This window comes from Camponotus vicinus, unplaced genomic scaffold (assembly GCF_025532165.1).
Source record: "Camponotus vicinus isolate PSW18456_S1 unplaced genomic scaffold, iyCamVici1.0 SCAF_12, whole genome shotgun sequence".
Classification (NCBI taxonomy): Eukaryota; Metazoa; Arthropoda; class Insecta; order Hymenoptera; family Formicidae; genus Camponotus; species Camponotus vicinus.
This window is the reverse complement of record NW_028141948.1, coordinates 15,534,051-15,544,752: the sequence shown is the minus strand read 5'-3', so window position 1 is coordinate 15,544,752 and position 10,702 is coordinate 15,534,051. Positions and strand designations below refer to the sequence as shown.

Below are 10,702 nucleotides of genomic sequence, written 5' to 3'. Positions count from 1 at the left end.
AATATTTCTGATCGAATTAAATAAAAATTTATATATCAATGTTTCTATTATTAAATTTGAAATTATATTGTGTAAGATCCACAAAAATCAAAAACATCTTTCAAAATATCGCATGTAAATTTGAAACTTCACATGCACTATAACATTAATCGTTGTTTAAATTCATATCATTTCTACTCGAGAGAGATTCACATTTCCACTCGCTATAAAATCCACGTATTTTATGAGATATTTCTGTATAATATTTTCGCGCTCATAAATAATACATATGTATTTTATAAAACAGAAGTACACGTTAGACTTTTGAACGTACTACCAGCCGTTATCGAGGCGCACCGATGCGCTTTTAGATGGGCTATATTAAGCCTCTCTCTCTTCCCGGTTTTCTTAGCCATAAACCGTTTTATCCGGAATTTACGTTGTTTATTCGCGCTGCTACACGCGCCGTTCGGCATCCAGGAATAATGACGCCTCACGGAGCACGTACCGTGGGGGCAAAAACGGCCTTGCTGTCGTTGCCGGCAGAACATTAATTTGCAACATATTTACACTGTCGTCTCCGGATGATTCCCCAATAATGCGAGTCCGATTAGGCACGCTACATTAGGCACTCTCTACGTTCTCTACGCTCCATCGGCAGTGAATGCGCGAGAGGGTGCCTGGGAAACCGGAAGCTGGTGGAATACACGCGTGCGAAAAAAGAAGGAGACATATATAAATATATATGTCCGGTCATATATAAATATATATGACCGAACGAGAACGATCTATCCGAGGGGGAAAGTTTAATCGCTCGAGAGTGACGGAAGTTCGCTTAAATGCGGTTTTACGATGGGTAAAACGTTATCGACGACCGCTCTTTTGCGAGAAATCCCGAAGAATTGGAATACGAATTAATTGCCGGTGCGTTTTTCGCGAGATAAGAATTCTCTCTCGATATTCAAAGCGGGATCCGTACGTGTCTTAACGAAGATTCCGCGTCATTGTGCGACCGTGATGATCCGCACCGATCTTACGAAAAGGTTTTACGTAACGCAATATGCGGTCGCTTGACAATCCGTCACTGTATAATTGCATCTTTGGCACGAATGACTTAAGTGCACTCGCAATGTTCAGCGGCACGAACGGTTAACGCTTGTTGGCGTGGGTGAATCATTATTCCGTGAGGCATGAAGAGAAGGGTGACACCGTTAAAATCGCTCGCGCAATTTATTCATCACTGACACTCTTTACATCGTCCTTAATAAATGTTTACACGAAATGATGGAGTAATCTTTTAACGTGATAATGAAGGAAACTTTAAGAATGATCAGGAAAAGAGGATCGCCATAGTTATATAGAGCTGAAACGGGCAACAAGCCCCTTTTAATGAATTTCAATGAAGGCCCCTTTGTTTGCGCCCGAGATTTTAGCTAAACGTCGAGGGGTGACAGAATTCGAAATTGCTTTAGCCTTGATGTGCTGGCTGCAACGGTCCACAACGGGGTGCATTTTTAGAGCGAGCACTTCGCTCATCGTAATGGACGCGAGATAACGTCATTCATGAGTATTCATCGTACCCTGTGTAAACCATTCACAATGAGCCATTATTACAGCGAAGCTTTGTTCGGCACGAAAGTAGATGTACTTCCACTCTTCGAAAAGTAGCGATAAGTAATTTACATTTATTAGTCCGCTTTATTGATTAAATGTTATGTAAAATCGCGCACTTTGAAATAAATGTATATTAAAATTCAAAATATCAAAATAAACCTTGGACAACTCATAAATATATAACTTGCTCTCTTCCAAGGAAATATAAATATTAATTGCCAGAATAAAAAAATATCTATTATGCTTCAATTTTATCTATTAATAATCTTCTATTTCCATATAATCCTTTATTTATATCTCTCGCAAGCATATCCGTGCGTCTTACGATATCGATCTCAGGAAATAATTAAAATCACTGGAGGTTCTTTGAAAAAAATATAATATATTCGTTCTCCTCTTTTCTCAACATCCATCCTTGTTACGCTTTACGAGTCGGATTTACGGAGGTCGCTCAGCAATTTTCTTCTAATGATTGTCATTACTATATGCACATCCGGTTTGAGTATTTATCCCTTCCTTCGAAATATCTTATACAGCGATAGGAATATTTTTTGAAAAATCAGTATCCCCCGTGTATTCGCGAGCGAACGATGAAGATGCGAACGAGGACAATCCTTGTCGCTTGTTTCGCGATCTTGACGTTTAATAATATTGACACGGCGAGCGTAGAAGTTTCGTCGAAGGTCGATTTTGATTCTGACGAAAATAAAGAGACTTTAAGCAATACGACCTTCGTTACGATCGTGAAACTGAACGATTCTGCTGATCCATCGGAATCGATTTCACGTGCGTCTGAACCGTCGAGAACTAGCTGGCGTCATAGAAGCGAGCTCGTAAAATCAAACGAACCAAGAAAAAGAAGAATTTGTTCTTCGCAGGTGAGTGTAATAGATGTTACAAAGAAAAAAAATAATTTGACAAGTTAAATTAATATTTTGTTTTACATGCAAAATGAGATTGTTTCATTGTATTAATAAAAAAGTTAATATAAGTTAATATAAAAATATATAATGTATATAAAAATTACACAATACATAATTGTCATTATAGAATATATATTAAGTTTATAAGACGTAATATAAAACAGATTTAATTATGATTATGATTAGAATTTTAACGGATAAATATGTGGCGAATGGAATTTATGTGGAATTTATAAGAATTAATAATATAATAGTTATTAATCATTTAATAATATAATAGTGAATGAGTTCGTTTGTCGTAAAAACATTTTTATTCGCAAGAGAATGAAAATTTATTATAATGCCAATGACACGAACATATCAATCAATGTTGGATTATTGATTTGATGGACGACCTCGTAAACCGACTCGTTATGAATTTATAGAAAACTTCGCGTACGTCATGTCATATATTTATCAATAAGTCAAAATTATTGTTTTCGAAACAGTTCGAAACAGTTCGAAACAGTTTAACAAAAAAAAAATAAAACTATTAAATTTACAAGTAATAGATTAATGAATGAATCAATAAATATTTATGTCAATAAACGTTCTGTGCATCTTTATTTTAACATTTTTTGGCACTTAAAGTACTGAAACAAATTTCATGTTCTATTGAGGATTTATTCATGTTCTATTTTTATAGAGATTCCATCAATATAATTATGGAAACTATAATAATTATTTCATACAATTTCCAACAATTTTTATAACAAGGAAAAAATTAATAATCATACCGATATTTGAAATTATTGTAGTTTTCTAAAAATTTAAATATTTTATAGGATGATTCAACTAAACAACCAAAGATTATTAATAACATTCAAATCGTTATAAACAGCAACGATAGTCTACCAAACGGAAATTCCTGTAAAGATTCTGGTATATGTGACATATCCGTTTCTTCAAAACCAGACGGGAAAGGAAATATTGTAACTGAAGTGCATTTTAGCATTATCACAAATGCAAAACCAGACGCTAAAATCGATGATATTCCAGTAATTGACAGTTTTCGAGGTATCAAGGATCACGAGGAAAAACCAATTTTTTATCCAATAAGCCGAAATCCATCATATTCACGTCGCGATAACATTCCACAGGTAACAATATTTGTTTATTTTATTGTGTAAGAGATGCCGTATTTTAATTATAACGATTAATTTGAATAATGAAAGCTTTTTTCTTTACAACATATAACAACAAGTAAAAATTATACTCATATTTTTAGATTCAAACTAATTATCAGGGATATGGCGAGCCCTGGTATCATCACCGACGAACTTTTCAACGACCGCGTACATATTGGAGTTATCGTCACTTTAGAAATGGTGATAATGTAGAATTTCGAGGCCGTAAAATACGGCCGCAAGACAAACCCGTAGTGGATGATAAGATTGAACCACCACTTAGCAGAACCAAACTTAGTGACGATACATAATCAGGAAATAATTTATTAAACTGTAAAATTATTCTTTCTTTTCATATAAATAAATGTAAATCATATAAATAAATGTCGTATAAAAATTATATATAATGGTTAATCATGTAATTAAATTCGATTTCACTGTCATATAATAAAATAAATAAAATCATTATATAAAAGCGTCATGAGTTTAATTTATGCATACATATAATCAAAAAAATATAATATTTATTTCAATTTAAGCGTGTGTAAACATAAATGCAGAATATACATATATAGTCGTTAAATGTTGTTTATAAAATCGTTAATATGATTGCTCGATATTATTCGAGTATAACATCAACGTAAGAAAACTTATTAAAACTCGCAAATATTATATTACAAGCGATTCTTACTCGTGAGCAGGTAGTCAAAATCAAGCTGACAACGTAATAATCACAGAAAAATTTATAAAGTTTTTCATAGAAAGGATCTATTATTTTTAATCTATTAGTTTTAATAAACTTGAGTATTTGAGTAATAATTAGGAAAATATTTGAGTCTGAATCCTCGATCACGGATTAAGACTTTAAATCATAAAAATTTATCTCTATCATGGTAACTTTGTATAACACACACAAGATAGGCGATAGTAAAGTAGTAGTTAAAAGTAAGATATGTGGAAATACAATCAAAGGTGTAGTGTGTTAATCGTGCACCGTACGGAAAGCAACCTTTCCGTTATCATTGACACCGGTAATGGACGACTTATGATTGATTTGCTTGCCATCCGGACCGGTACGGCTGGAAGAACTGGAACTGGAGAACACTCCAAAGCTATTCCCAGCTGGTGCAGGAAGCTCTTCAGCAAATCTGGACTCTAGTCCTGGCGCACCCTATGAGAGATAATCGATAAAGAAAAAAATAATAACAATATCTTTCACGAAAATATTTCACGAAATTTCATTTATAACTTATCCGACAGAAATGTAAGGGACTTACGGGACTGATCAGACCTGATTGGAAACCGCCACCTGGACCTAAACCAATGCTGGCACTCGCAATCTGTGGCACGCCGCCACCGTAACTTCCGCCACCGTAACTTCCGCCACCATAACTAGCGGCTTCATTGGCCAAACGATTGTGGGCCTCCATGTTACTGTATATGTAATAACACAAATCCTTATTTACATCATGTTTAAAAAATCTATACCATGAGTCACGACTCATAAAAATAATCGAAAATCAAGCAGCTCAATCATGACATTCCATTTTCATAAAAGAATCGCTTATCATCTCGCAGTATCTTTGTTGCAACTTCTTTTCAAAACTTAATTGCAAGCCCCAAGAATCGACACGTATTCAAGTATATACATTACGTGATATTTGGAAAATCCATGAAGTTTGATTACCAACACCTAAGCCATGAAACGTGAGGTGACGTCTCATATTATTCATATTTGGTTGAGCATAAGAATAAACGTAATGGTAAAGGTATGTTCAGTGTAAATAATTTCCCTGATTTGCACATTATAGATTTATCGATTTTTGAATCAAAATTGCGCAAGAGGGATTATCACCAAAAGCACAAGGTACATAGCAAAAAAAATTTATATATTAATTGATCACTAATAAATCAGATATATATAATTTTTTTTTTATATAACATAAAATATCTTAAAATGAGAGAGAGAGAGAGAGAGAGAATTTTATCTTAAATTAGTTTGTTACATATATTACTTTTAGAAATACTTTTCCTTTAAAATACTTTTAGTATGTATAAAAATAGTTTGAAATTATTTATTACTTCTTTAATTAACATTTATTTATAAAGAAACGTGACGATTAGTCAGATAATAGATTTATTAGATGATTTCGTTAATGAATGTTAAAACATTTATATAACGATAAATATAAATGATTTCATAAAATAGAATAAATTATTCATAAGATAGAATAAATTTTCGAATTGAGAGAGAGGCCATTTCGTTCAGAGAGAAATAATTGTGAATTTGTTTTATAGATAGACTTACGCTTGATGTTGCGCCTCGATCTGTGCCTGAATCTGCCTGATCATGTCAAAAGTAGGATCGTTGAAGCTAGGAAATTGTCCGGGAAAGAAAAATCCGGGTCCTGCGTTATACAAGGGATCTGCGAAAAACGAGACACACAATGAAACTCAGGCAAGGATGTACAGTGTAAAAAAAATGCAATATACATGCGATTATACTATAAATCATAAGATTTTATACAGAACCTAAGTATACATATGTGCCTAGATAAATAAATAAATAAATTAATTAATATATAAGTATGTGTAAAACACAGTATGTGTGAACACATATGACTAAATAAATAAATATATAAATGTAAGTACAAATAAATAAATGATAAAATAAATGTCAAAAATTATTGTCACGCGACATCAGTCACTTCGTATAAAAAACAAAAGTTTGTCTTCGACAAAGTATCATGCATCTTTAAAGGAACGTCGGGACGATTTCGTCAAACAGATTTCAAGATATATGTCTTCTCCGCCGTTCCAATCTTTTATCGAGAAATTTCCGCATGCAATCCCAAGAAGAATTCATTCATTATTCTCCAAAATCCTGAATCCGTCTTCGCCCTTGGACTTTGAGGTTCATGCTCGTACCTATTCCGTAATTCGGTGAATTATCCTGAAATCCTCCTCGATTATTGAGAGACGGTGATTCAGTAGTCATAGGTGGTTCTGCCCTCGGATATCCTACACTCGGATATCCCATCCCTGGATACCCCATTGCGGGATATCCCGCTCCCGAGTATCCAGGATATCCTCCCGCAAAGCTTCCGGCTGACGCGCCCGCGGATGCGTATCCTGGTCCGTTGTTCGTACCAGTCCACGCGTAATTCGGGCCGGCACCACCTGGTATAGAGTTGAATCCGGGATAACCACCAAAGTAGGGATCGAAACCTGGACCAAAGCCGGGTCCGGGAATGCCTGGACCAAACGGTCCAGGAGTTGGCGTCTTGTCGCCCTTGGACGGTGATCCAGGTTTCTTAGTCGAGTCTTCGGATTCATCGAAATTCGAGCGCGATTGAACATCGTTGTCTGTCGATTTCTTCGGCTTGGAGGATGATTTCGTGCTTTCTGGAGTTGTGCTGGGTGTTGTCGGACTTGTAGACGGAGTAGTAGCGGAAGTGGTCGTGGGAGTGGTAACAGAAGTGGATGCCGGAGTAGTGGTAGGAGACGTTGCCTCTGTGGTAGTATCAGTGGGTGTGGTGGTTGGACTGGTGGATGGAGTAGTCGTAGGTGATGTTGACGATGGAGTGGTCGTTGATGGTGTGGTCGATGATTGTGTGGTCGATGATGGTGTAGTTGATGACGATGATGTAGTCGATGATGGTGTAGTAGGATTTGTTGACGAAGGAGTCGTTGTAGTCGCTTGACTGGTGGTAGTCTCACCATTCGAATCACCAATTTCTCGCTTTGACCTGGATATCCCGTCGAAATTGACCGATGTTGGCCCGCGTAGTCGTCCATCTTTGACGGGAAACAAGAACAAAAGAGTAACTCTTTATCGATTGTTGCTACCGAGATAGCTTAGTATGGTTGATGATTCTTTCAGTTGCTTGAAATGCCGTTGTTAGTCTCAACATGCGGGGCTACTTCTCGGAATTCCATCACCAGAAATCCGCGGAAACGTGCCAAAAATGTTACTAATCACAATAATTACATAAATAATTACATAATCACGATGTAACGCGAGTAATAATAGAGCTTTAATTGCTCAAATATATGATTTAAATATTAAATAATGTTTAACACACACACATAACAGATAATATATAACATTTAACAAGTGTTACTAAGCCAATATGGCACAGATAATACCTTTGTATTATTATAACAAACATATAATTTCTAAACATCATATAGTAGTTAACAATATATAATGGCTAACTTTTTAATAAAACACTAACACATTTAGAGAATGATATTTAAGAATCATTAATATGAGAGATGTATATAACAATTTAAAATTCGATGAAAGTATAGAAAAATCAAATTTTAAATTGCTTACATAATTATAATATTAATCATTCTTTTATATATAAAGTTATAAAAAATTTGCCGATAAAATTGGCAAAAAAAAATATTATTTATTGCTTATCTTTTTAAATCGTGAATAAACACTTACGATAGTGTAGTTATACGATATGCGTATTAATCATGCGGTATTCTGTGACAACTGAAGCAGTCACGTTAATTTGATAAAACACGTACTTACAACATTCCTTTTCTGATGGTACATGTGTTTAAAATCACGTACAATAAGTAAATTAACATATATAATATGCGTCACCAATTATTACAATTAAATAGAGATCTTAAAATGCCCTTAACTTACCTTTTTTTAATGTAATAATTTTACTACTAAAGAGAGAATATAAAAATATTATTTAGTATAATGTAAAAAATGCACATTAATAATAATTCAATTAATGATACATATATTTTTCAACATGATGGAAATGATCAAGTCATGCATAAGAATGAAATTATAGAAAGGAAATAAGAAGAAAGTATCTCCTTCGGTCAAGGTGAGGAACAAAATGAGGTCACGGTCCGCTAACGTCAAATTATCTTCATTTGGTTAGTGGCCATGTGCAGTTACGTGTATACGAGCTGCAGGAAGCGCATGCATACGCGGATATGAATCTTTGTTAATCAATTGTGATTAATATCGCTCGCGCCTTTAACAATCGACGTAATTTAACGATGCGCAACATAACGACACGAAAATTTATTGCGTTTTGAATAACAAGTACGCTTTCATGGAAAAACCGGTGCGAATAGTTTCTTCAGTAATAAAAATACGATGAATAGAAATATGTAGATACAAGATATAAATAAATATTTAATAAAATTGTGCAAGAATAAAATGAAAAGATGATTTTAATTTTATATTATTTCCTTCAACACTAATAAAGAAATTTTATATACAATTAATTTTAGAAAAAAGCGAAAGAAAATTAACGAGTAATTTTATTGTATCATGGAAATTACTATATTTGTATAAAGATTATTATAAAATTTATTACAAATTGTTATAAACTGAAGAACTCTTTTAATAATTTGCCTATGAATAACTACGATGTTTCTATATAAAATACAAATTTTTGACTAATCACAATAATGACCTTTTGTAAACTACCGAATTAACGTAAATAGGTAATTGTCCCATTTCGCGCTATTAATTTCTCAAAGAACCTTTCCTAGGTAATTGCACAGTTTCTCAAGTCCATGTGCAAGAAGAAAATGCAACATCACCAGTCTAATAAGGGGGAGGGGGAAAGAGGGCACTTTTCCTTACCGAGAGATAAAAATTAAAAATCGTAAAATTATTTGCAGCGTATTATCGAATTCGTCGTAAGATTTTGCTTCATTAGTTAGTCTCGCAATTATCCTGAAATCCCCGCGCACCGTCAGTTATTTCTACTTAAACGCACAACATTGTCATTATGTAACTTATCGTGGATTTAATTTTTATGTATGCAGCCAATGTATATTTCCTTTTGGATTATGTATGTTTCTATTCAATTAACAAACACAGAATTGTAGAATTAACTCGTATCATAAATTCATTTACATATTATGTCATATCCGCGATTGCAAAAAAATTCGATAAAAATGTAAAAGAAAAAAAATATAATCATTATCGCGCACGGAACTTATGATCATTTTTAGCACTACTAGTATATTGCTTGTTGATACACAATTTGTTTATGTTATTTATGTATCTTATAAAGGTTAACAAGCAAATGGGCATTGTAAAAATGGTATTTATAAAAAGAAATAGGAGAAAAAAAGCTCGCCATACACATAGAAATATATGTGGTTATTATACTAAGAGATTGTTATTAATTTATTATTAATTTATTTGTTATATATTTAATTTTGACTTTTAATTATACATGCTAAATGATTCATATTTAAATATATTTGATATGTCGAATATTTATTATCACATTAACAAATGAACAGAAGATTATTAAATTTGATCCCAATAATGAAAAAAAGAAATGAATTCCTTCGACCATTACTCACTTCCATAAGGATAAGGATAACCGAAGTGGGTCGCTTGGGCCTCCATAAAGGTTCCAAGGACACCGACGAAAATAATCAGCGCGAAGATTTTAGTATCCATCTTTCTGATCGTCAAAGAAGGAACTCAACGCGGAAAGATCGAAAGACAATTATTATGTATGTTATTACTTGTTATGTTTATATCACCACCGTACGCGTGAAGAGCGAAATGATTCTGATGTTGTCGCAGTCCGCGGGAGAATGACTGACTCAGCTGGTAGTGCGATCATCTTATATAGCATTCGCTTGTATCGGCACTTCATTACCTCTTCGTTACGACAGTACGTTCGCGAAAACTCCGAAAGAAATTCTACGTCATATCATCGATAAGAATCGCATGCGTAATCCAGGATGTGTTTCCAAAAACTTAAGTATATTTTTTGTAGAAAAATTTATATTATGCTCTACAACTATATAACTTTATTATTATATTTTAGTGAAAGTTATTTTAATAATTTTTTAACATTAATATTATATTAAAAACTGGGAATTAAATGATCATGAATCAATTAAATGATTATGAAATTGATTTTAATAATAGGTTACATATTTGTTAGACCATTGAATTTTCGCGATAATAAATAATGTTTTAATGCTTAAGCTCAAATTTTAGAA

At 33.5% G+C, this 10,702-nt stretch overlaps 2 protein-coding genes across 2 annotated transcripts; one reads left to right on the top strand and one right to left on the bottom strand.

The window, feature by feature from the left end:
* Positions 1–2,174: 2,174 nt before the first annotated feature.
* Positions 2,175–4,138, top strand: LOC145962779 (uncharacterized). The gene is made up of 3 exons (XM_083084125.1): positions 2,175–2,471; positions 3,341–3,655; positions 3,784–4,138. The coding sequence occupies exons 1-3, from the start codon at positions 2,184–2,186 to the stop codon at positions 3,991–3,993; spliced, it is 813 nt and encodes a 270-aa protein (XP_082940251.1). The 5' UTR covers positions 2,175–2,183; the 3' UTR covers positions 3,994–4,138.
* A 48-nt stretch (positions 4,139–4,186) lies between these two features.
* Positions 4,187–10,302, bottom strand: LOC145962778 (uncharacterized). Its single transcript, XM_083084124.1, has 5 exons — positions 10,049–10,302; positions 6,611–7,480; positions 5,991–6,108; positions 4,960–5,116; positions 4,187–4,853 (listed from the first exon to the last, which is right to left on the bottom strand). The coding sequence occupies exons 1-5, from the start codon at positions 10,146–10,148 to the stop codon at positions 4,665–4,667; spliced, it is 1,434 nt and encodes a 477-aa protein (XP_082940250.1). The 5' UTR covers positions 10,149–10,302; the 3' UTR covers positions 4,187–4,664.
* Between the last annotated feature and the right edge of the window lie 400 nt (positions 10,303–10,702).

What these genes read in the sequence shown, in the direction of transcription:
- LOC145962779 (XM_083084125.1), top strand. Translation starts at nt 2,184, where the DNA reads ATGAAGATGCGAACGAGGACAATCCTTGTCGCTTGTTTCGCGATCTTG. An exon ending in GAAGAATTTGTTCTTCGCAG is followed by an intron (nt 2,472 to 3,340) that starts GTGAGTGTAATA and finishes AATATTTTATAG; the next exon opens with GATGATTCAACTAAACAACC. An exon ending in GTCGCGATAACATTCCACAG is followed by an intron (nt 3,656 to 3,783) that starts GTAACAATATTT and finishes TCATATTTTTAG; the next exon opens with ATTCAAACTAATTATCAGGG.
- LOC145962778 (XM_083084124.1), bottom strand. Translation starts at nt 10,148, where the DNA reads ATGGATACTAAAATCTTCGCGCTGATTATTTTCGTCGGTGTCCTTGGA. An exon ending in TTATCCTTATCCTTATGGAA is followed by an intron (nt 7,481 to 10,048) that starts GTGAGTAATGGT and finishes TTCCCGTCAAAG; the next exon opens with ATGGACGACTACGCGGGCCA. An exon ending in ATCGAGGCGCAACATCAAGC is followed by an intron (nt 5,117 to 5,990) that starts GTAAGTCTATCT and finishes TTACATATACAG; the next exon opens with TAACATGGAGGCCCACAATC.